The 27500-nt window shown below is 29.3% G+C and overlaps 1 protein-coding gene across 1 annotated transcript in view; it reads left to right on the forward strand.

The window, feature by feature from the left end:
- LOC136075501 (macrophage colony-stimulating factor 1 receptor 2-like) overlaps positions 1 to 27500 on the forward strand; it is a 232616-nt gene that overhangs the window by 173783 nt on the left and 31333 nt on the right. The window contains exons 15-16 of the mRNA XM_065788871.1: positions 3484 to 3537; positions 21822 to 21972. Of these exons, the coding sequence (XP_065644943.1) occupies positions 3484 to 3537; positions 21822 to 21972 (205 nt within the window). The remainder of the gene's footprint in view (positions 1 to 3483; positions 3538 to 21821; positions 21973 to 27500) is intronic.

Consider the following 27500-nt stretch of genomic DNA (forward strand, 5'->3'; position numbering starts at 1 on the left):
TATGGAGTACTCTACACATAACAGCCATGGTGCAGTAGTTTAGAGTTCTGGCTCAGAACACAGAGCATGGAGGCTTGGCACCGGCACTACCCTAACAAGCCGCATTGGTAAAGACAGAGGCATAAACTACTAGTTAAATCCTCTCTAACGGTGCTCTATTATAAGAAACTCTAGTACTAAACTCTTATCCTCTCTAGTGGTGCTCTATAACAAAAAAAAAAAGAAAAATTTACATAATCAATTGTTGTTATTGTCATAAAAAAGTAATAGGAGAATCAGAAAAAATCTCCTTATTTTCATGATACCCATTGAAATGGATATCTTGAAAAAATTTAAAATGTATTTGGCAAAGTGCTATCTAATGGTAAAATTTGATTATATTATGCACAATCTATCGTTGCTTTATCAAAAATTAACAAATTACCTACATTTTTCTTAAAATATTACTAAAAGCAATTTTTTAAACCTTTTTTATTTATTATTATTTGATAGACTGCTTGCCCAATATCTATCACGAACCCTAAACCTAACCCTCAGTAAATGTAGCGAGGCTTCTCTCTAGCAGTAGGCAAAAACTAGTCAATGTAGCCGCACTCTCTTTTAGCAGCAGGTTATAAGATTACAATCATTTTACATTTATTGGATATCTCTTGTTGAGTTTACTACCATTTATATAAATTGGATATTTCTAATTATTATACCCATAAGACATAACTAAACATTTGTCATTATTAAAACTAAGCAGCCAATCTTGTTTTCATGCATATGCCGAGTCTAAATTGCACTGTAGTTCGTTATGTAACTAATCAGAGGAACTTTTTAACATAATTTTTGTGTCATCATTTTATAACTCTGAAATGTTTTTAGGATAATCTTTTATATAAAGTATAAAAAGTAGTGAACCTAATACAGTGCATTGAGAAACTCCACTGAACACATCAGCTCAAGCTGAAATAATCTCCTATGACAACTCACTGCAATCTATTACATAAAAAAGCTCGAAACCAATGAAGCGCTAAGCCGTAAATACCATATGCTTCAAGTTTTGAGATGCTTTGTTTTAACCAAGATTGTTTGGTCTTTAAAGAACATTAATATATAAAAATAAATACCTGTAGGAGTTAAATTAAAGGTGGCATCATCAATTCTTGTTTTAAAAAATGAAGTGCACTTTTTATTTTCTTTGACAAAAACATATTGAAAATTTGTATTCAGTATTTTCGCTATTGTTCTGGATTTTAAGTTATTTCTCCACTTGGTAGCCGAAGAGATTTTATACAGTCTTTTACATGTTGGTGTGAATTCATATATCTGTATAAAATTTTTAGGTTCTTTTTAACTTTATTCATAATAATTAATGCAGAAGTCTTGCTTTAGAAATTTCAAATGTAAGTCTTTTTGATGACTGTTTATTTTGGCTACAATGATTTGAATTTTCATTTACTTGAACAATTTTTGTACCTTAAGTTCTGTTTTTTTCTAATGAGTAAGACAAGCCCATTGATTCAGCCATAGTTCAGTTAATGATGAATTTACGTATGATGTATTTATGGGAACATATGAGTTACATGCTTCATCTTATAATGAATTAACTCATCATACATTTCTTGAAAATTTTAAATATGAAAACACTGAAGCTTGATTTCTATTAGAATTATTTTTTTTATATGAGAATTTTTATTCTTTAGTATTTACATTTATTGCTTTATTTCGAAAAATAAAATTAAAACATAATATTGAATAACTTTTGGATATATGCCCTAAAACAAATTTTCTAGCGATGGCACTTACATTTAATAACTGAAATGTAAATATTAAATCTAATATGTTTACAGCAGATTAATTTTTTATTTGAAATTTTGTAGGTTTTCATACTGATACAAATAGTTGTCATTTTTATTCTATAGAAAACATGCTTTATGCATGATGATTCTTTTTTTGAGTTTATTGAACCATTGTACCAACTTATCCCAGGAAAATTAAAATTACCAACTATGATTAGATCTTTGAAACCTTTTTGGTTGGCATATTCTCTTGCAATTATAAATATATCTTTAATATCTGTCATATTGGTAAAATAATAAGGTCTGTTATACATCCAATATGATATTTATCAATGTAAATTATCATTGTAGCGTAAATGCATTATCAATTAGTTTATGTGAAACAATTTTGTTGTAAATATAAATGCTTCCACATGTTATTTACATTAGCTGCACCTTGACGACCATTATCTATCTTTTTTATATAGCAGTCGTGGCGCAGTGATCACCCATTTGCCTCAGAAACAAAGAACCCGTAGTTCAAACCCCACCTCTGGGCTAGTCTTGCGAAATCGGTTAGGAAGAAGGCGTGAACTTCCAATTAAATGCTCATCCACGGTGGTCTGTGATAAGACCGTTAGGACTTCTTTGGGCACCTATATAAAAATCAAAAAAATATAAGCAATAACCATTCGAATTGTAAAGAGAAGTAGGTTTGAGCCATGTTTCGGTAATGCTATTTAATTTAGGATTAAAAGTTGCAACTGCTAGTTTCAATTTGTTTCAAATATATTGTCAAGAGATGTGTCATTAAGGTACATGCAATTTATTTTTCAATATTACCCAAAGATTACACACTGTTAGCCTTCCTGCATAACTGTGATTGGTTTCTTTTCAATTTTTTGTATCTGATTCATCACGTATACCATGTCAAAGAGATCTGTATCCTTAAAGGCATTATTCAGTTTATTTTGCTCTGTACTAAGTATGAAATTTTGTTGACATTCTACATCTGTTTAATACGGAGATATGTATATTTTAAAAAATTGGAGGCACTGAATTTTTTTTTATGAAATTAGTATTTTGTTTAGAAGATTAGAATCAGCCAAACAAATCAACAATTGACCGGCTTGTCAAATATTTTATTTCTTAATTGTCTCACGACTTCTTTTTCTGAAAATATTTTCATCACTTTTGCTTTAGTTTTAGCTATTTTATTGTTTAAAGAAACTTTATAGGATTTTGACAATTCATAAATAATGATATTTTTGGCCCTTTCTTTACGTTCATATTGTTTATTTTTAGTAGAATTGCTACTATAAGGTAATTGTTTGGCTTTTTAATTTTTTTTTCTAATTATTGAACTTGAATCCAATCATTATTGCTTGTTTGCTTGACTAAAGAGCTAGTCTGTGTAATATCCATTTTTAACCTATTTATTAATTATACATTGTGAAAAATGAAAAAAGTAATTATTTACTAAATTATATATGTTTATATATACATTTCAACTGCATTATTTTTTTCGTTTTTTATTTTCATTTTTAAATTGCTACTTTTTTATTATGTTTACATCTTATTTGTTATTACTTATTATCAAATTTGTTATTATATTTTTATTGGATATCATTTTCACACATAAAGATCTATGTAAACATAGGCATCAAATTATAACACAGTTATATTGATCTATCAGGTTATCTTGTTTATGTTTTTTTAGGTTCGACGACAACAACGCCATCCCAAGAAATACCTTTAACAACTCAGCAAAATAGTATTCTTACTTTATTTATTTATTTTATTTTAGTTTTCGGAGAAGTTTTTGTTGAAAGTTATTTTTTTAAATTTATTATCATGTTTTGATTTGCTTTCAGCAGTATACTTTTCTATCCTGTTTGTCTTTTACAATTTCAAGCAAGTATTTTAAACTTACCTATAATGTATTATAATAACAACAAAACAATTATACTTATGTGCAAAAGTTTAATTACAGCCAGAGGTGATTTAACAAAGGGATGGTGCTTTGTATGTGGGAGTTGTCCCCCCTCCCCCCGAAGTTGGTGATTTTAAGTTATAGTCGGTTTTTTTACGAATTTAGTTGGCAAGTTGGGTATTTGATACAATTCAGTCGGCTAAATTTTTGTTTTGAGAACCTTTTTTTTATCTATGTAAGAAACCAGTCTATACTTTTTAATGATTCCACACCCCCACCCCCCATCCCTTATCCTCATTTCATTTGTAGAGTTGCATCTGATTACAGCAGGGACGTATTAATAGATATAATATAAATGTATAAATTTATTAAAACGCCCTTGATTGCAGTTATGACCAAAAAGATTCAATTACCACAATGTTTACAGCAAAAAACTTATTTTTTTTTCTGTGTATAGTGCACTGATTTTTTACTAAAAAATAATTTTATTAAAAAAAAAATACACACACAAACAAACACACACGCACAAGAAAAAGTAATAGGTCATAGTTTTAATTAAGTTTCTGTACATTGTATGTGCTTTTAAAACCTTTGTTTTGTGTTAATCTGTTAGTCAGTTTAAGTTCTGTTTAGAAATTTTACAGTTTTCAATATTTTTAAGTTTCTCAAATATTGGTAGAAAACATTGAATTTATCCTCTTGGAGTCATGTCTTTTGCCATTTTTTTCTTTATGGCAAGTAGCCCAGTTTTTTATGTAAACATCAAACTTTTAATTAAAAACCGATTGAACATTGAATTGGCAGTCTTGTGGTAAAAGGTGTAAATCAGCACAACCGTTTGCAATGATTTCACTTTTTAACAAAGAATATTTTAAACTGTGTGAATACTAACATTCACATCAAGCGAAAAGGGAGCTGAGTAAGAATTTGTTTTGAAATTTGAGCATGAAATCTGTGTGGCTTTCACATTATAAGGGGACATCTTTCTGTTACTTTTTTGAAATGTATTTCTTGGTCTTCTATTTTTTTAAATGGTCTTTTACATAATTTTCCGAAATTGATGCTATCTTTTGACTTGATTTAGTCAATAATATTTCTAATAGGAATCATATATAACCTAAATCAGTTTGTCTTTGGCAATGGTCTTCATAATATACATATTTGTTTTGTCTGAAAAATAAAAATGTGTTTAAAACCTAATTGCAGATGATTCTAAGAATAAGCTATGAGTCAACAGTATTTCAGATATTAATGACATTAAAACTGACTTGATAAAGTCATTTAACAGAAAAAAAATTTAGCTTATGATACACAACCTTCAGAGTTATGCATATGAGAATAACAAGTATACACAAAAACTGTTGAACTGATGACATAATAAACATCTTAATCACGAATTGGAAAAATCAGATATCGAAAAAGATTTGTGTGTGTGTTTCAAGTGATTATAAATATTTTTATCAAGTTATTCATGCTAGTAATGAGACTAACAGAATGAATAAAATCTTAAAAAGAAATTTTGACATTAATGGATTTAATGATATAAACCAAGATATATTTCAGACCTAACCATACCATTTTGTTTGTTCTTTGAGTTGTACTTTTTGGTTTTTCTAAATGATTATCCTGGATTGATGTTATCTGTTGACTCAATACGGTAAATAATAAAATAAAGACTTGTTTTTATGTCAAGCCATAATCAAGCAGCAGTTATTTATTCCGACTACCCTTCTTCATTAAAATTTGTACTTGTGCACATTTAGCAAGCATTTTTTTAGCTATACTTTACGATACTAAGGATAAAATTTCACGTGACTTTAATGTATATAAAGCATACAAAACTCTTTAATGTTTATTATTTTAACTCCCATCTTTTACTACTTTATTTTCAAAAAATTTACAGCCTACATGGGTATAATTACATGGGTAATTGATACTTTTAGATCTAGTTGTTACAAAAATTTAATTTGCGGTATTATTTCATGGATCTCATTGTAGGTAATATTTTTGATCAAAAAGGAAATGTGTGCTTTCATGATTGAAGACAATTTACCAGTCCGTTTTTAGAAAAAAAGCAATACACTCTGACAATAAAGTCAGTCCTCATCACAAAGAAGGCCACGCTTTCAAGACCATTTCTCTTGTCACCTATAATGTTTTTTAAATAAAGCAAAATATTGCTTTCATGTATTATTGTAACTATAGTTACTGTTTTTAAAATGCCTAAAATACATTATCATAAATATAAATCTTTTTTAAGTTTGTTGTTAAAAAAATTCCTGGTCTGTTGGTGTGTCTTAATTAGAGGAGGATCTGGGGGAGGCGGGGGTTTATCTACAATAAAAGAAAATAAATTATCATGAAAAAGAAATTGAAAATATTTTTAGTAAAATATTACGTACCGCATTTTGCATTATAATTTTACTTTCCAGTTAGTAGTTTTAGAGATTTACTTACTTATCACAACATTTCAGTTTATAAAAATTGTATGTTATTTATTTTCTTGAGTTTGTGCTCTTGCTCGCACTTACTCTTGCATATTTCTGTGCATTTACGTTTCATTGTAACTTTTGCATTTACGTTTTATTATAACATTTTCCTTTACGTAACATTTTGACATTTGCATATGCGTTTCATTGTAATATTTTCATTTACATTTCAATGTATCATTGTAGTTTCAATGTAACATTGCATTGTAAACAAACACATGAAGAATTACATTCAAAATCCAAATGAAAATTTTTTTTAAATAATTCCTGTTCTCCAGAAAAGAAACAGTTTTTTGTTTTTGGTTGTCAGGTCGTTTTACTCTAGCTGCTCCGCTGGTAATTATGGTTGATATACCAATGCTTATACATTTACCTATACTTTCTTTTAAGTGTAAAATAAAAGCATTGTTATTTGCAAGTATTTTTTTACATTTACATAATTGTGGTTAAAATATTAAAATAATGTGATAGAGTAAATCAACATTTTTCCACCTAAAATTACTGCCTGAAATAAACGTTTTTTTGCTTTGCCTTCTGCTCCACTGTTGATCATTATTTTTGTGCAGGATTTTTTATTTTTTATTTATTTATTTTTTTTGACTAGGCAATTTGGGCAGGTAAAGTAATGATTCAAAAAAAAATCTTTCCGCAAAGTATTTCTTGTCTAAATAAAAACTGTCTTATCAAACAGATCATGGTTTTCCTTAAAATTTTGCAATAATTTTTTAAACTTTGTTTTTCTTGCTCTATTAAATAGTTACAAACTGTTATGTTTAATTGCTTCTTTTAACTGCACGCTATTTGATTTTAAAATGTTTCGATTGTATTTAACTGTGCCTACCCATTCGGTTTTGGCTGTTACTTCTGCTGTTACCTCTGTCTGTAAGGCAGATGTAACAGCAGTTCGGTTCATATAGCTGTTACTTTTGTCTCAGAGACAGAAGTAACAGTCATATGAGATATGCCTACCACTTATCCAGTATCACTAGTTTTTTTTTCGTATTTCTTATATTGGTTACAGCAAAGTTGGTCTTGGAAAGCATAGTTTTCTCTGTAAGTATGCTTAGTAAAGTAACCATGCCCAGTTTATGATTTTTTTATGAGCTTCTTAATTGTTATTTTCAATGCTATGCCATAGTTATAACTTTTTCATAATTAAATTGATATGCCTTATGTAAAATGGCATAAATAACATAAGATTGAAATCAGACAAAATAATAAAAGGTTTGCAAACTGATGCAAGAACAGTAGTTTTTTTTTACATGTATTTTGGGCAAAAATGCCTTCAAACTTCTTAAATATGAAAGCACCAATTTTCATATAAACAAAAAATATTTTTTACAAGAAGACTTACAAACGATACTAATTATAAAACTGTTGCAACAATTTGATCTGATTTTAAAGTCCACCTAACCTTTTTTTAACTCAAAGTTCTTAGACAGAACCTCAACTAACAAAACAAGAGAATCAAGTTAAGGTTTGTGATGAACCCAATAAAAACAAAAACCTCTGGATAAAGGCTTTATTCAACAATAATGTACTAATCTAAAGATACAAGAGTTTAAATATATACATAACACAAATCGTTCAAAAATAATAATATAAATACTAGGAATGACAACAATCTTCCCATCTATATAGAAAAGACAACTAGTTTTATCAGTTTAGTATAAAGTCATCAAATTTTACAGGAACTTTGCAAGTTCTTGCAGAACGTCGCAAAACGTCAACACTTATTTCAGATGTAATTTTTGGTGATGGGCTTTTATTTACATTGAATACTTCCGCAGTTACATTATCAGAGATTTCAGTGATGGGGTTCTATTTATATTAAATACTTCCGCAGTTACATTATCATAAGATTCAATAATTCTATTTTCGTTGATATTATAAGACTTTTCTTGTGTGGCAGAATATGGTGCAAGATCTGAAAGTGAAACAGTTGATTCTCGTCTATCCGGGTAACGAATTTTAGTATATGTTGGGTTTACATCCACTAATTCGACTTTATCAACAAGATTATCGTTTTTGTTTGTTCGCACAAAAGGTCTAAGAAAAATGGGACCATGAGTTAACCATGAGGGTAATGAAGTTCCACGTGATGATTGCCGAGGGAAACTGAATTATCTCTCATGGGGTGTACAATTAGTTGCAGTTAATAATAACGAACGGATTGAGTGAAGGGCATCAGATAGAACAATTTCCCAATTTCTAACATCTAGATTGTGGGTTTTTAGTGCCAAACAAATATTTCTCTATATCTAACCATAATATCTCTCAACTTGTCCATTACTGATAGGATGATTTGAAGTAGAATTACTTGTCGCAACTCCGTTCTGAGTCAGGTAATTCTGAACAAATATGGCAGTTAGAACAAAATTTCTTGACCTCTTCCGTGGAAAAAAGTAAGTTCTTAGATTTAACAAAGTGAAGCATACGAGTGACTCCTGGATGACATAAACAGTTGTGTATATCGCTTCGGTTTGTTTGAGGTTGAGTTGTGGCACAAAAAGCACGCGTAAGGGCAACAGGGACTACATTATCATTTCCAGGACGATACGATATAGTATAGCTAAACTATGCTAACTCCATCCTCCAGCACTGAATCTATTTTTTTATCTTCGTTTTCTTTTGGTTATCAGACATTAAAGCTACAGAACGCTGATCAGTGATTAACTGGAATTGATTTCATAACAATATATGTTGCCATTTTATAACAGCTTCAATATTAGCTGATAATTAATTTCACTTTTGTTTAATTTCCGAGACTTGGAAGTTACTGGACGACCATTATGATTTAACGTAGATACAGCTCCATCAGATTCATCACATTCAAAAACAAAATGTAAGCTCTCATCAATAGAACTCAAAATGGTAGAGTGAAGTTCCCTTTTAAGTAATTGAAATGCTTGAAGCATTTCAATTACTTAAAAGGGAACTTCACTCTACCATTTTCTATCATGCTTCACTATCGATTGCGAATAATTTAATATTAATTTAAATTGAACTTTATTAGCAAAAGAAGGGATCCACTTTGAGTAATAAGAAAACACACCCAAAGTTCAATGAGGTAATGAAACATCAGAAGGAGGATGTAGTAAATATAAAGGACGTAATCGTTCAGTATCTGGTTTTATTTGTTGTTACTAATGCAATAACCAAGAATATTTATTGAAGGAACTGAAATGACAGATTTTGATTCATTTAATGTTAAGCCCCAACGTTGCGAGGCGCTTTGAAACTGTAGACAATTTTCATCATGACGTACCTGATCATAGCTACCAATGGTTATATTGTTAAGGTATGGAAAAGTGTCATGTAACTTTTCTTCTTCAACAAATTTGTCCATAGATCTTTGGAACATAGACACACCATTAGTAACTCCAAATGGAATCCTGCAAAATTAGAACTAGTTTTCATTTGCCTCTGATGCTGTATACTTTTTATCTGAATTTTTCATAGGAATTTGATGGTAAGCACTTTTTAAGTCAAAGGTAGAGATTACCTTGTATTTTGCAAGTTCATTTATCATATCATCTATTCTGGGAAGAGGCTATGCATCTAATTCAGTGTAAAGGTTAACTGTTTGAGAGTAATCAATGCAGAGTCTTTTTTTGTTGGATTTAAAAGATCCTTTACAACCACTACTTGGGCTCTCCATGGTGAGAAGCATGGCTCAATTATGCCATCTGATAATAGCTGTGATATTTCACTTTCAATAATATTTTGGTCATCTTTATTAAATCTTTTTGATGTGATAGCTATTAGCTGCGTTTTGTTTGAAATACTCGTAAATAAGAAAGGTTTTTTTATTTTAGCCATTTGCAGTACACATAGGGTATTTTTCATCGTGACTATTGAGTTTTCTTTTTCTCCATCAAATGGAAATATAAGATTTTTGTGATGCTTTTGGAAGTCATAGACAACTATGATATCACTACAAAGATTTTCTAAGATACCAAATCGAACATTATTATACGGTAAACCATTTAGTTTGAGGTTAACTGAACAACAACCCACTAATCCAGACTCCATTGTTGTGAGAGCCATAAAATTTTTCTTTTACTGGGTAGCGTTTTTATTTTCAAAGTATCAATAATTTTTTGCTTATAAAATTATCTGAACTACAAGAATCAATTAGTGCTGTTAATGATTTATCATTAATTTTGAAAACAACAGACGCATGAGAAAGGCTCTCAGTACAACCATTTGAAACAGTACACAAACTTGGTTTATGCACTGCAGCTGTAACACTGTGGGTCTTATTGATTGGCCGGCCCAGACAAATTTTGGAGAAATGTCCTTTTTTTCCACATTTAAAACATGTAACATTTTGAGCCAGACAATTTTTCCGAGCAGAGGTTCGATTGAGTTGGTTGTGAGATTGATTACCACAATAAATACAATATGTTTGTGGATGAACAGGCATTGGATTGAGTGCTGATGAAGATTCTTTTGGTAACTTTATAGTAGCAACAATATTTGGATTGGTTGATGATGAGGGGGTTTCTGTATATAAGACTCAGAGTTCCTCTCAGCAATGTCAAGAGAGCGAGCTAGGTTCCTCTCAATATTGTTCAGCTGAAACATCTTTATAATTACAGTTTTTGCTAAGTTTGCGTAGATCCTGAAGAAAGTCTTCAAGAGATTCACCTGATGTTTGATGTCTTATATGTAATTGATGCCTTGCAAAAATTTAATTAGTGGTTTTTATATATAAGTTTTCCAGGGTTTCAATGATGCTCTCATAGGAATCACACTCTTCAATGTAATCATAAACATTGGATGATACAAAATTAATGATGGAGTGAAATTTATCTGGAGCGTCTTCTCCACAATTCTCAATGAAATTCTCAAATGTTTGTTTCCAATGGTTCCATTCTTTTGAATCAGTTGGTGCATTATGGTCAAGATCGAGCCTCGTTGGTTTTAAGATCTTTGACATGAGTTTAAATATATACATAACACAAATAGTTCAAAAACAATAATATAAACACTAGGAATCACAACAATGCTGGTACTACACTCTTAAAACTGCGTTTAGCTTTTAACCTTTCCGCTCCGAAGTACGCCTTTTGGCGTTCACGCAAGTTCCGAAGTACGCCTTTTGGCGTTTTTCTCTAAAACTCAAAAACTAAAGTTAGCATTGCATTTCTGATTTTTGATTTCAAATCAATTTGAAATCGAAAATTGTCCAGGGTAGTCCGGAAAAAACAACAACTTCACATGGTTTTATTATAAATTTTGCTTTTATTTTTACTTTGAAAACCAGTTACATTTTGACAAAATCCCAAGTTAAAAACATTGATGAGCTCAAAAATAGTAAGAATAATGATTCTAATATTAAATAACTATTTTCTCATGATTGTATATATATTTTTGTTCTATTTTTCTAACCTGAAAAAGTTAGTTTAAGCTTATGACTTGAAATCTTATGACTTGAAAAAGTTAATTTAAGCTTATGACTTGGACTTGAAAATGTTATTTACAATTCTTATCTACCTTGTTTTAGAGACATTATTTATGCATAATTATATGTGAAAAGTACAAATGAACATGTAATAAAGCTATATTTAATTAAGTAAAACACAAGAGCTCCATAGAATTTGTATTTTCATGTTCTTAGTGTTTATAATTCAAAATAACAAGGTATTTTTTTGGTTTCTTAAATATTTACTCATAGTTTTGCCAAAACCAGGACTAAATTTTTTTTCAAAATATATAAATAAAAGTTCTATTGAAATATGTTTTATTTATTCTAGTTAAAAATGCCTATGGACTGTTAAAAAGTTAAATATTATTACCTACAAATATGTTTCCGCCTGGTTTTTTTTCAAAAAGTGTCTCTTTATTGAAAAAAGTGTTATGTACAATATTTCTTAAAAAATAAAAGTTTTTTAGACCAACACTGTATAAATTTTATGATAGGTATGGTGTCAATCTATATAAGTAATGTAAATATGTTCATTTTCCTTTCAGAAAAATTTTACTTCATGGTTCAGTTATTATGATAACATAACAAAGTTTTAGTTTTAATATACCTACAACTTTATCTATAAATACTGCACGCTGAGTCAAACCTTAAAAAATGAGCAGAGCGAAAGGGTTAAACACTTTTATGACGTTTCTGAACACGAGTTTTGCATTGAGTTTTGCATCAAGTTTTTAAACATGTTAGATGCTAAAATTGTTTAGCGGTTAAACATGTTTAGATGTTTGGTGTTTAACAATCGAAGAATGAAACTAGTTAAGAAATATAGTTATTTCATTAATTTATAATTTACAAGCAAATAAAAAGAAACTAACAACCGAATAAAAATTAACTTCTAATTGAATCAAGATATTTCTTCTCAATGACAGCCATTTTGCTACTCTTGAAATTGCTTTTTCTTTTTGAATTATTTAATAAATATATAATTGAAAAAATGTTAAAATCTGATATCTTTTCAGAAAAGACATGTCCCAAACATAATAAACAGCCAATAAATCTGTAATTAGTTCAGAAATGGACTTTATTCTGCATGCGACATGAATACCATCTGCTAAAATAAATCCTTGACTCTTGTTTTTTGTTCCTTCAACAATCAGAATATAAGGCTGACACATTCTGGGTTAACTTAATTCTACTTTGTCTGTCTAAAAATAAAATGTAGAAAATTTAAAAACAATATTTATCATTATTAAAAACATTATATTGTTTTTACTATATCATAATATAATGTATTAAAAATATATATATTTTTGGCATTGAAACTTTAAATTTTGGCCGTTGACCTTTGGGTAGTATACCGAAATAGTAGAATAAAACAATGAACACACAATTTTTTTTCTGCACAATGTGTTAAAGCAAATTTATTGTGTATTCCTTGAAGCAACATAAAAATTTTATAAAAATACATGAGACTTACATCCGCAAATGAAATTGCAGGTACAAGTTTCTTGCCTTTGCCATTTAGCATAGCACTTTGCAACCTTATTAACAACTCAATGATAAGTTCCTCGCATGACTTATTATCATCATTGTTATCTTCTTTGCAATTCTTTGTGAAAAATATTTAAAAAAAAATACATTTGAAGAAACAATACACACACATAACATATGACTAAACAATAAAAAAGTATTTTATTTAATACACATTTCATATACTAAATATTTAACAACCTTTATTAGAAAAACCTATGGGTTTTATCTTTACATTTACAAACTTACAAACATGTTATGGATTATGATTTTAAATATTACATAGATTATGATCTTCTAAAGAGGTTGTAATCCATATAAAGCTATATAAAATTGTATACATAGTAGTTATACTTTTGATTGACTTACTGGAAACATTTTTGGAAATAGGTTACTCATCAACTCAGCGAATATTCCTTCTGCATCTTTAGATTTATAAATCGTGTCAAATTCAATTCTTATCTGAAGTTGGAATGTAAGCAAAAATAAAAAAAGTTGGTGCGACACTAACAAATAACAAGGTTTTTCACTTACAAACTCAATTTTTTGCAGCAAAGGAAATTGTTCTACTATCTTCATAACTGAGCCATTGCCTATAATATCCAGTTCTAATCTTCTACTAGAGTAAGATATTCTAAATGTTCTTTTAACTCTTCACTAATAATCTTTTTGCAGTCAACTATGAATTCTCCAGTTTCTACATTCATTAACAGATATTAAATTAACATAACATAGCAATGAAATAGACAGTTCAAAAGATTAAAATAAATTAGATTAGAGATACATATATATATATATATATATATATATATATATATATATATATATATATATATATATATATTTGTATAGATATCGATATATAGAATATATTCGAGGTTAAGTATTTTGATGTAATAATACGAAGTCTCTTGTACGTGTTACAGTGCTCAATATTACTGAATAATAGAGCTATATATAATCATATTTAGATGAATAAAAACAAATGATTAGCGGGACTTAAAGTTTCATGCCCGAAGGCAATCATCAGCCGTTAATACAAACAAAAAACGTAAACAAACCGTTACAAAAACGTAAAAATTACTGTAGAATGACATCTGACGTTATAAACAAATCTACGTAAAAAACAAATCAAAAAACAAAAAACAAAAAGTCGTTATAGTTTACTAGTCCCCTGTGTCAAATAAAGATAATAGGAATTTTTTTGAATGTCGACACTGAGATACGATTTCGTTTTTTTTATTCAGTAGGTTTTTTCCATTATGTGATAAAATTACATATTTTTCGTAGAGACAAAGGTGGCATATTTTTGTTGCTAGATTGTAAGGTTTACAACGTTTGACAATTTTCCATTCTATAATGGGCTTTATGTTTTGGTCTTTTAAGCTCCATATTTCCTTAGATAGTTCTGTGTCATTTCTATATTTAACTGATGCAAATGATTTGAGATGGTTTGCGTATCTTAGTTTAAATGGTGTATTACTAATGCCAAAATATACTTTTTTATTACGATCATGATGACTGGAACTTACGGTTGCTTGATAGACAATATTGTTAGATAAACATTGATTGTTCAAAGGACAAAATGCTTTATCTACGCAGTTACATTGGTTGGTTTTTAATTGATTTTTGTTGTGTAAAATTTTGAAATTATGTGAATTTATGATAGATTTTAGGTTAGGCATGCAACTGTAGCAACTGTAGCAACTATCTCAGTGTCGACATTCAAAAAAATTCCTATTATCTTTATTTGACACAGGGGACTAGTAAACTATAACGGCTTTTTGTTTTTTGTTTTTTGATTTGTGTTTTACGTAGATTTGTTTATAACGTCAGATGTCATTCTACAGTAATTTTTACGTTTTTGTAACGGTTTGTTTACGTTTTTTGTTTGTATTAACGGATGATGAAACGCTAATCAGTTGTTTTTATTCATCTAAATATAATTATATATAGCTCTATTATTCAGTAATATTGAGCACTGTAACACGTACAAGAGACTACGTATTATTACATCAAAATACTTAACCTCGAATATATTCTATATATCGATATCTTTACAAATATTTGCTCCGTAAAGTTGAGCACTTTACTCAAGTCGTCAACGCGATGGATAAAATAAACTTTGATTACTCAATAAAAAACATTTCAATACCGTCAGAAAGAGACTTTAAATTAAAATTGGGGCAATGGGGGCATTTGATGGTGCTGAAGTTTGCGAATTAATAGGTATTTTCATACTGTATCAAATTTCACAACATTATAATAAAGAAGATTTCGGCCTATATCGTGACGACGGTCTTGCTGTATTCAAGAACAAAAACGGTCTTCAAATGGAAAAAATCAAAAAGCATATAACACTCATTTTTAAAAGAAACGATCTTTAAATCACCATTCAATCTAATTTAAAAATTGTTAACTACCTCGATGTTACTTTAAATCTAAGTAGCGATACGTTTCAACCATATTTTAAACTTGATAATCAAATAAGGTACATCCACTCCAATTCTAACCACCCTCCAAGCATAATAAAAGCAATCCCTCGCAATATTGAACAAAGATTATCTTCCATGTCAATTAATGAAATATTCTTCAAAAAGGCTATTCCACCGTATGAAGAGGCTTTAAAAAAATGGGGATACAAATCGAACCTTACCTACCAACCACAAATAATCTCAAGTCAAAATCAGCAAAAAAAGCAACGTAAACGTAATATTATTTGGTATAACCCTCCGTTCAGCTTAAACGTCAAAACAAAAATAGGAAACCGTTTTCTAGCCCTTATTGACTTACATTTTCCAGCCGGCCACAAGCTACATAAAATATTCAACTGAAATTCTATTAAGATTAGCTACAGTTGCATGCCTAACCTAAAATCTATCATAAATTCGCATAATTTCAAAATTTTACACAACAAAAATCAATTAAAAACCAACCAATGTAACTGCGTAGATAAAGCATTTTGTCCTTTGAACAATCAATGTTTATCTAACAATATTGTCTATCAAGCAACCGTAAGTTCCAGTCATCATGATCGTAATAAAAAAGTATATTTTGGCATTAGTAATACACCATTTAAACTAAGATACGCAAACCATCTCAAATCATTTGCATCAGTTAAATTTAGAAATGACACAGAACTATCTAAGGAAATATGGAGCTTAAAAGACCAAAACATAAAGCCCATTATAGAATGGAAAATTGTCAAACGTTGTAAACCTTACAATCTAGCAACAAAAATATGCCACCTTTGTCTCTATGAAAAATATGTAATTTTATCACATAATGGAAAAAACCTACTGAATAAAAAAAACGAAATCGTATCTCAGTGTCGACATTCAAAAAAATTCCTATTATCTTTATTTGACACAGGGGACTAGTAAACTATAACGATTTTTTGTTTTTTGTTTTTTGATTTGTTTTTTACGTAGATTTGTTTATAACGTCAGATGTCATTCTACAGTAATTTTTACGTTTTTGTAACGGTTTGTTTACGTTTTTTGTTTGTATTAACGGCTGATGATTGCCTTCGGGCATGAAACTTTAAGTCCCGCTAATCAGTTGTTTTTATTCATCTAAATATAATTATATATATATATATATATATATATATATATATATATATATATTATAATTATATATATATATATATATATATATATATATATATATATATATATATATATATATATATATGTATATATATATATATATATATATATATATATATATATATATATATATATATATATATATATATATATATATATATATATATATATATATATACATTTTATACTATATACTTTTAATAAAGGTATATTTTTATTAAAAATAAAGCACAATACTTAAGCTTACCTGGTACTGCAGCTAGTTTGACAGACTTAAGTCTACCCATTTTTGGCGAAGCTGACATTAAATTTTCTTTCCATCTGATGTTTCGTAGTTTTTGAAATAATATTTTTGTGAAATGACTTATATAAATAAAATAAAATAGAGAATGAATTTTACTGGACCTTTTGCACACAGACATTTATTTGTGCATGTGTGTGTGTGTGCATATATATGTTCATATATATAAATTTTGCGCAGATATGCACACATGTGTGCATATATGTGCAAAATTTACATATCCCAATGTGTGTGTGCATGTGAGTGCAGAACTCAATGCCTTTTATAATCAATGTATTACCATAAGCTAAAAATAGATGTTAAACAGTTTACCCATGGCTGTTTGTCATGGAAACACAATACAAGGAAAAACGTTATACAGTTCTGTTGCAAAATTGCAATAACCTCCTTTATCTTTTATATCTCCATTTCTTTTTATATGATATGCAGCTTCTTCAATCATTCGATTGTAATGTGGTTGAATGTTACCGTTTTCTAGTGCTAACTTAACATGCTCAGAAAATGTTGGCATACTAGTATTAAAACCACAACTTTTTCCTCCTATGCATATACTTTCTGTAGTATGGTTAGTTAGTAAAATACTGTCTGTCACATTTGATGCAACACCAGATGGCCCAACCTAAGTGAAAAATTATATTATATACAGTGAACACAACATTTATAAATTCATTTTTTTTTTTAATATTAATTATTTTAATATTAAGTAATCAACATGCCTGTTGTTTTAATACAGCACATGATTTCTCTTTCTCAACTAAAATTAATATCTTACGTGCTGGTCCAAAAATGTTTGCTAACATTATCATCAAATTGGTTTCTTTCATATTTAGCAAAGCAAATCCAGCAACTTCATTTTCTGTACACAACACACAGAAATAATAAATAGCCCAATAAAAAAAAGTTCATATAACATACAAACACATGGAAATAAAACAAAAATTACACAACAAACACACACAAACATATTTAAAAACTAAGATATCCAACACTCCTCCACATTCATAACCATAACATAGAACTGTCTATTATGTCTATGAAAAAACTGAGGCCACAGGTAGTCAAGATTATGTGCCTTGAGTGTGCAATACCTTAGTGGATGAAAAAGTTCAACACAGAAAGCATTTAAATGGTTATTAAAATAATGAGTTTCTAACATTCTTTCAAATAAAGTATTTATTATGATTAACAACAACAATAGTGTCAATTCGACAAAATTCTATATCATAATACCTTAGACTGAGAACAATCACTATATCTTTAACATATTCATGACCATTTATTGTTACACTGGGTGATACAAGTAACTCAATATCTTTTGGTATGACATTTGAAATTAATCCAAATTCTAGCTCTAGTATTGCATTGTCACAATTGGTCTAAAGTCGTTTGATAACCTTTGTTTACTATGTCTTCTTTATATAGGTAGGTACCAGTGTCACTAGATAACATTTGCATACACATCCATCGTTGATGATGGAATGCTAGTGATTTTGGTAAATTTTTAAAATTAAAAAATCGCTGCTGCTTAAATAGTGCATATTTTCCTTCAAAACACATACACCAATGATTTTGTAATGGCCCAAACATAAGCAATTGACCTGGCAAATGCACAAGATAATGTATCTTTGGAATAAAAGATTCTTTGGGATAAATCTGAACAAAGTTTTTGTTGTATGTGGCTATTAAACATCTTAAGGAGTTTGCAGTATTTTCATTTGCCATTGGTGACAAACAAAGCAATGTAATTTTAAGAAGATTAATGAAATTTATCCAACTTGCATCATCTTCTGGAATATAGATGCCTATAATGAATGGCAATACAGTAATAAGAGTCAATGTGGATGCTGCAGATTGTCCACGAAGTCCACCCAATTCAATGTCTTTTACAGTAATTAACTGAGGCTTGTCAGCAGCTTCCCTTCAAGAATATTGAAACTGTTTTAATTGTCTATTTAAAGAATCTACTTTGAAATTTTTTTTATCAAAAATATATTTTTTTAGCATGCACCTGAGCTCAAACCTAATAATGCCTTCCAATAATATATGCATAGGATCACGAAGAAGATATTTAGTCAGTTTGAAATATGAAATATTAGCTAACATGCTATCACCATTAACTCCATATTTCTTTGACCAATCGAGTTCATCTTTCTTCCAACCAGTTTGCAGTAACAACTTGCAGTAACATTTTGCGCAGCAAGAGTATCTGCTAAAACAAATAATAATGAACCATAAATCAATTTTTCACCCTTTGAGGTTTTCATAACCACACCATTTTTCAAAATATTTGTAGCACTTTTTAAATCTTCTAATAAAGATGTGACACCAAACTTATGGATTTCACTTTTAGAAAGTGAAATCCATAAGTTTTAAAGTAAAAAAGCCAAATATAACAGCTGTATAGCTTGTAAACTACTTCTATATGTTGGTGGAATATTTAGCAACATCCAATAAAAAGCTATTATTTTGTTTTTCTTTTTGTGACTTCCAATGGGATTGAGAACTTCAAAATCATCATTAAACAAGGCAAACAATAAACTATCTGGGTGTAATTGCAGAAACTCATGGTCTCTGACATATGAGCCATAAATAACATCAGTCATAGTAACTCCTTGATATAACTTTTTGTTATTTTTATCAAATATACATTCCATTTCTGGCAATTTTAAAAGCATTTCTAACTGGTTTAAAAAAAGCACAAAATAACCAAGAGCTTCTATTTCTGAATCATAATCACCAATTTTTACAGATTCAGGTCTAATATAGCTAAATTCTTTAGCAAAAAATGCTTCATGCAAGTAAGTTGTGTGCAGGCCATCAAAAAAATTTTCATTAAAACAACTTTGTAATTCCTCACTTATTTCACTTATTTCTTTTCCAACTTTTGCTTTAAATTTGAAATTTTATTATGCCACAGCTCATTAGTTAACATAACAATGTCATTGAGGGCTGATGATGTCAACCTGTGACGACATTTTAATTTAAGCAACATGGCCCCTTCGAATTTTCTTTTGTCCAATTGTTTATCCCCACAATCATTTTCAATTATTTCTGGAGAGCAGAAACTTTCAATACCAATTTTTTCCATTTCAAGCACTGAAGCATGATTTCTTTCGCAGTGACTTTTAAAAGAAAAAAAAATTTTAAACAAAGCGCCACATCCAACAACATTACAGTATATTTGAAAATTTATTGCATCTCGGTGACGCCTTATCAAATGTGTAAGTAACTGCTGATGTGTGTTGGCAAAATAAGGGTACATATTGCAATGATGCATCATTATTGTTTTAATGGTAACTAAAATAGTTAAAAATATAGTTAATTTAAATTATACCATAAAAAATCTGAATAACAGCTTCAAAAAAACCATAGCGTTGAAACTACATGTTTACATCATCGACTGTATCATTTTCCTTTAAGAAATTTTTATCTATATCCATCTATAATATACAAAACTAAATTAAGCAAAATAAAAAATTTATTTTAGCAATACAAAATTCAAGACATATATGTCTTATAATCTCTATAATATATCAGACATACATATATGTGACATATACTTTTGATATATCATATTATGTCTGATATATCATGGAAATCTGATATTTCATATTATGTCTGATATATCATGGAAATGATATACCATATTATGTCTGATATATCATGGAAATATATTAAAAAATAATTTTCCCGCCGTAAAAAAAACACGCGTTAGGGGCCATCCAGATATATGCAAAAATCTCTAGATTTCGATCCCTTTCCCCCTGTTGTACCATGTTCATTTTAAACCCCCTTCTCCCCCCTGCACACACATTAATGCGTACATATGAATAGAGGTCATACCTGCCTTCTCCCCCAACTTAAGTTACTATCATAATGTCTATAGACAAAATTAATACTGAAAACAATTTTGAGAAATAAAACCCTAAACTTGAAGAATTTCCGATATATCTAGGCAATAGATTGATCGTATAGCCAGATTTTGGTGATACGAAACGTTAAACTTTGAAACATATTTTTCACAAACATGATTTCTTATTCTTTTTTCTGCTCTTCAACCTTTATAACCTTAACAGGCCATGGACGTAAATGGCATTTACCTTTTATTAATGGGCAAGTGAACAAGGACTGCCATCTCAATTTTTTGCATTTGCGTACAAACATTTGTTGCCCCCCCCATCCTTTGCCAAAAAAAAAACACAGTCGTATGCAAATTACTTAACTTGAGACACCTTCTCCCTCCTTGGTGGGTACGTAATATATGGATGGCCCCTTATCTGTTGCAAAAATATTATGCATTAACATGTTTAGTAATCTTTCTAAACATGTTTATGCATAATATTTTTGAACATATTTTGCATACATGTTTCTAATTATTTCTAAACATGTTTAGTTTGTGAACACAAATTTAGTTAAAAATTTTTTTTTTTTGAATTAATGTTTGAAATCTAAACGCGTTAAGAAAATAAACACACAAATTAAGAAAAAGGTAAAGTTAAACACAAAACCTTTGCATTTATTTATTGTTTAAAATCTAAATGTCGTTTTTTCAGTGTACTAGTGATGTGGTGAAGAATAAACTCAGCACTTCACGCAGCACTTCACGTTTACAAGGAAAATAATCTACCTCTCATCGCTTTTACAATAAATATTTTTGTTTATATATTTTTTTAAATTTATTTTAAAGACTTATAGTTTTGATGTATAAAAGCCTCTTAGAAATTTATTTAAATTTTTTGTTACATAATTTATTTATATTTTAGATAAAACAGCTATAATCATTGCTGCAGTCTTAGTTCCAGTGTCAGTTACCCTTATTATATTTGTTATCGTTGTTGTTGTGTTAAAACTACGTAAAAAAAAGAAATTTAAACAAAAGTTTAATACATCATGTGGAAATATTTACTCATTTGAGTGAGTACTAATAACATTTTCTCCTGCAATAACTTCACTTTTTTTGATACATTAACATGCAGTGGCTTATCAAGCATTTTTTGATGTTGAGCTAATTTTCAGATGTAAAGTAAACTTCATACACTTATTCGTTTATTCTTATATCAAAAAAGGATGTTTTGCAAAAAATTGCAATGATTGAAGCCCGAGAGTAAAAAACATAAAATATTTTTATCCCCTGCCTCAAACGTAAAAGCAGCAATTTTAAAAATATTTTTTTAACTATTCTCAACTAAATTTATATTTATTAGTAAATTTTGAATTTCATAAAATTATTTTATAGCATTCAAATATTATGACAACATAAAACTTGTAACCCTTTCAAATTAAGGGGGTTACAAATCCTCAATAAAAGATATGTATAAACAAGAAGTTAGCTCAAACACCGAAAAATGATTGATTCCCAAATGATTACATGGAGGTACTTTGCCCTCTAGGGTAAAAGTTTGCCTATTTATAAAATATTGATATAAGATATGGTAAGATTTGGTTCGTTAGTTATATTTAGATTATATGTATGGTCAGACCTAAATTACTTTAAATATATGTACTGGTTTAGAAACACACTTTTTCTAAAGCATTAAAACTCGTATGTTTGAAAACTCAAACCCATATAATTTGTATGCCTTTAAGTAAGTTTTAAACTTTATACTTATGTTGTTGCTAATAACTGCTATATGGAGCCTACATATTTATAAAAAAAATTGTTTTATTTTATATCATAATTAGTTTTAGTTTGATATGATTAAAGATATACAAAAAAAGTTTTCTAAATAAAACAAAAGTTTTATAATAAAGTAAAAAATGTTCTAGTTAACAAACTTTCTACATATTTCTGATATGATTAGGAATAAATATTCAGGTAAATTAAATTATATGTATTATCTGTGAAAATATAATTATATCTTTTGAATATATTTATATATATATATATATATATATATATATATATATATATATATATATATATATATATATATATATATATATATATATATATTAGGGCTGTCCAGAAATTATTACACAACCCAGAACATAGCCTAGTAAAGTTTTTCCCATTATACTATCAATTCTTTATTGAAAAACATTTTTTACAGATTTATTTTAAGTCTTCTAGGGGTTGCTCAAAGCTCTTGAACATTTTAACTAAAATATAACAGAAAATGTATTAAAACGCTATCTTACATTTGTTCTTACTTGGTCTTACTCAATTAAGTTTATTAAAGTAATGATATAAATTGTTATTTTTCATATAGTAGTAATATGATGCACAACTTGTGCATGTTTGTTTACGTTCTACATATATTTCTGGAAAATAATTCAATATTTTCATAGTTTTTAAGGTTCAAAATGAGGGAAAATGTCGAAATTGTCACTTCAAGTTAGTAAGTTCAAGTTATTAGTTTCAAATGTTTAGTGTTTTTTTGTCAAAACTTGGAAACAGCTTCCGATGTTGTTTTACACCTTGCAATAGCCATGCTCTCTGTTGTTCATCTGTCGTTATTATTGTTGCAAAATCTGAGATTAGTTTGACGCCTCGTTCGGCAGCATCGTTGACAACTTTTACTGTTCGAACAAACTTTTCAGCAACTTGGAAGTCTTCATCTGCTGCCCATTGATTCACTGGTTTAGCAAGCCAATCTCTTCTGATGTTGAGATTCTGGAACAACAGATGTGACTCCGGTCCTAACAGACTCTTCAATATTGTGTTGAGTTTGATTTGTCTGAAGATTGGTTTACCCATTCGGAATTTTTCAGGCACTACTATTGTCCACAATTTGTTTGCTATTTCTTGCTTAACATGGTCACTCATTTTAGGATGATGACTAAATAAAGCAAAAGGAACAACTTCTTCAGTGAGGTACCATCGATGGTTGTTTAGTTTGGCTACCACAACATCTGCAATTTCTCTGTCTACATTGCGGAAATCCATCATGTCATGAATGAGTTCTAGATCGTTTACGGGAGCATCGGCTCCAATACTGGCTTGCATCCATGCTGAGGTGTAAAAAAGAGCCAAGAATCTGTTTATACGTTTCAGTTTAATCACAGTTTCCTTGTCGTATTTCATTGCTTTTGAAAACATGAACATCTTCCCACCATATATGTTGCAAGCCATCCAACGAGCCTGATGTATGGCTCCAGGTTTGAGGAAATGGGTACCGCGAGGTGGTGTTTCACCCAGAACAATAAGATTATTTTCTGCGCACTCTCGGTAGTCATCCCGAGGAAACACAGATGATTCCTTGCTATTGAACAGCATTTTTAAATTTTCAATGACTCGTTCTTTAACTTCCAACAACCATGGATTTTCAATTTTCAGCAACTAGATAGGTGATTGCTTATCAAGACCTGACCATGCCTCTTTGAAGGTAGCAAACATTTTGTTTTCTGGTCCTCTGATTTCACCAAACAGTGATTTCCAAACAGCGCTAGCTACAAGTTCAAGGATATGGTGACGACAAGCAAGATAAAATAGCTTTTTATCAACAAGTTCTTCGATAAGTTTAGCTGCACCCTTATGGACCCCACTGTTGCTTGCTGTAGTATCAAATACCAAAGCGACATCTGATTCTTTTAATCCCTATGCTTCTAAGAGATCATATGAGGCATCAGCTTGAGTTTGTCCTTTAGAATCTCCTAGTTGTGGCACACCCAGCAATTTTCCCGATGAAAATTCTGGTGAACTTGACAGAAGAATTGCTAGACGTTCAAACTTATCACCAAGAGAGTCCTGCAGTAACTTTCCATCCCAGAGCATGGCACCAAATTGAGGTGGTTTTTCCTTTATTTTCTCCATTATGTTTTCTGCAATGTGCTGTCTGTTTGACATTCGCTTTCGACGCGTAGTTGAATGGGATACATCGAAGTCGTCTAGATTGCCACCCGCTGCTTCTATTATAGCTGAAACTATCATTGTAGTTTGATTGTCGGACAACTTTAACCGATCGGCTGCTGTCGTTAACTCGTCACATTCCATAATTTTTCTGGGAACTTGAAGTGTAACAAATTCTTGAAACTCTATTTTTTCAATAATGTGATCTGGCTCAAAATCCGGATCAATTTCCGTACAACCAACTTGTGCATCATCCTCGGACTCTTCAAAAAATTCATTTCCTTTTAGCTCTGCAGCTGCTCTTTTCTCTAGTCTTTCTGTTTCTTTTTCTTGTCGTTGTTGCTGCTGCTCAATTCTGGTCAGAAACTGTAAAGCCTTTGCTTCAAAAATTTTATGGCCATTCATACTAGACTTTCTTTCATGTTTCTGATCAAGATAAAACGCAATGTCATCATCTTTGTGTTTCTGAGATAGAAGTCTAGATTTTCTTATGTCATCAATTGCATCTGGAGCACCAATGTCAAAAAGCATATCAAGCTCTGAGATGAAGTTTTCTCGTTTGTTACTAGGGTCGGTGGCACGACTTCTTTTTTTTTTTAAACTGGTCCATTCATTCCATAATCCAAGAACATCAAACATACAGTTTTGTTTTACTTTGGTTTTGATGCGAGCCATGTGCCAAAAATCTGCAACACAGTCTGCAACGATGTAAGAAATTTCTTCATTCTTAACACTGTTACCAACGCTATCAGGATCATGTCTCAGATATAAAACATACTTCATCACCTGTCTGCGTGTAGGTAACTTTGCTCCTGTAATTGATGAACATGGCTGACCAATCAACCAAAAATTTGTACTAGTGGTAGGTTTTGAAGATGACGGAGTTGCGGGAACACTCGAAGGTAATGGCGAAGACGGTATAATTGGGTTTGTCACTTTTAATTCTTTTCCACTCCTAGTCAACATTTTCTATTTTTTCTAAACAAAAATGCAAAATTGTATGTACCCAATCATAGCATGCAGGTAAAATAAATAACTATTATAACAAAAACATTATTTCCTATGTGTTTTAGAAAATGACATACAATTTGTTTGATTTGGGTCAAAATTGGGTCAAAATTGTGTAAAATTTAAAAAAAGATACAATAACTTAAATAATCATCAACTTATCAATTGGCATCCTTAACTTAATTAATCAATAACTTAAATTGATCAATTTCAACATTTTTCGACAGTTATACTAAGAATAACATAGCGTTTTTGTACATTTTCTGTTAAAATTTACTTAAAATGTTCAAGAGCTTTGAGCAACCCCTAGAAGACTTTAAATAAATCTGTAAAAAATGTTTTTCAATAAAGCATTGATAGTATAATGGAAAAAACTTCACTAGGCTATGTTCTGGGTTGTGTAATAATTTCTGGACAGCCCTAATATATATATATATATATATATATATATATATATATATATATATATATATATATATATATATATATATATATATATATATATAAATATATATATATATATATATATATATATATATATATATATATATATATATATATATATATATATGTATATATATATATATATATATCTATATATGTATATATATATCTATATATGTATGTATACATATCTATATATGTGTATATATATATATATATACACATATATATATATATATATATATATATATATATATATATATATATATATATATATAAATATGTATATATATCTATATATATATATATATACATATATATACATTATATATATTAATATATATATGTATGTATATATGTATGATGATGATAATGTATATTACAATTGTTGTAAGACGCCGAGTTCAAAAACCGAGAAAAGATCCCGAGAAAGGATCCGAGAAAAGGTCCCAATGACGTCAATAAGACCCCGAGTAAAAGGTCAACGACGTCACGCGCATGCGCAGAAATAAAGGTTAATGTAAAAAAAAAAAATTTCATATCAAAAAACTGTTACAGTTCAAATTTATTTTGTTCCCTGAAAATAGGGTAGTGTTTTTTCACCCAATTCTCAAACGTTATGTTTGGGTTACGTTTTTTTCCAATCGTGATGAAAGAATCGTAAATATCGAGTTCGTCGATAAATGGTTTGTTATATAATTTAACCATTTCCACAACGAAATGTACTTCTTCGACTGTCAAAACAATTTTTTTCACCACACCATTTGAATTTTCCATCATTGCATTAGTTAGCTAAAAAAACAAAATAAATTTATTCATAATAATATTTACAAGAAAGTTCAAATGGGGGGGGCGTCACATATCCATTTTTCTTTGAATGGGGGGGCGTCGCATATCCATTCTTCTTTGAGCTCTTCTATTTTTTCTTCTTCGTTTTTTTTTTGTTTTTAAGTTTTTCACTTCTAATTTTTTACATTTTTTAAAATCAAGTCCTTTTAATGGTCTTTTTAATTTTGCATTGGGTTGTTGGAATTCGAACGAAGGAGCGTTGAGTTCCATCTCCCAGTTCTCATCGTTATTATTATTAATATTCATTTTTTTATTTATATCTAAAGAAAAAAAAAGAATGTTAGTATAAAGTTGTATAAAAAATAAAAAAAACTCTCTAAAAAAAAGACACAGAGAATATTAAAAAAATATA

This window comes from Hydra vulgaris, chromosome 01, assembly GCF_038396675.1.
Source record: "Hydra vulgaris chromosome 01, alternate assembly HydraT2T_AEP".
In the NCBI taxonomy this organism is placed as follows: domain Eukaryota; kingdom Metazoa; phylum Cnidaria; class Hydrozoa; order Anthoathecata; family Hydridae; genus Hydra; species Hydra vulgaris.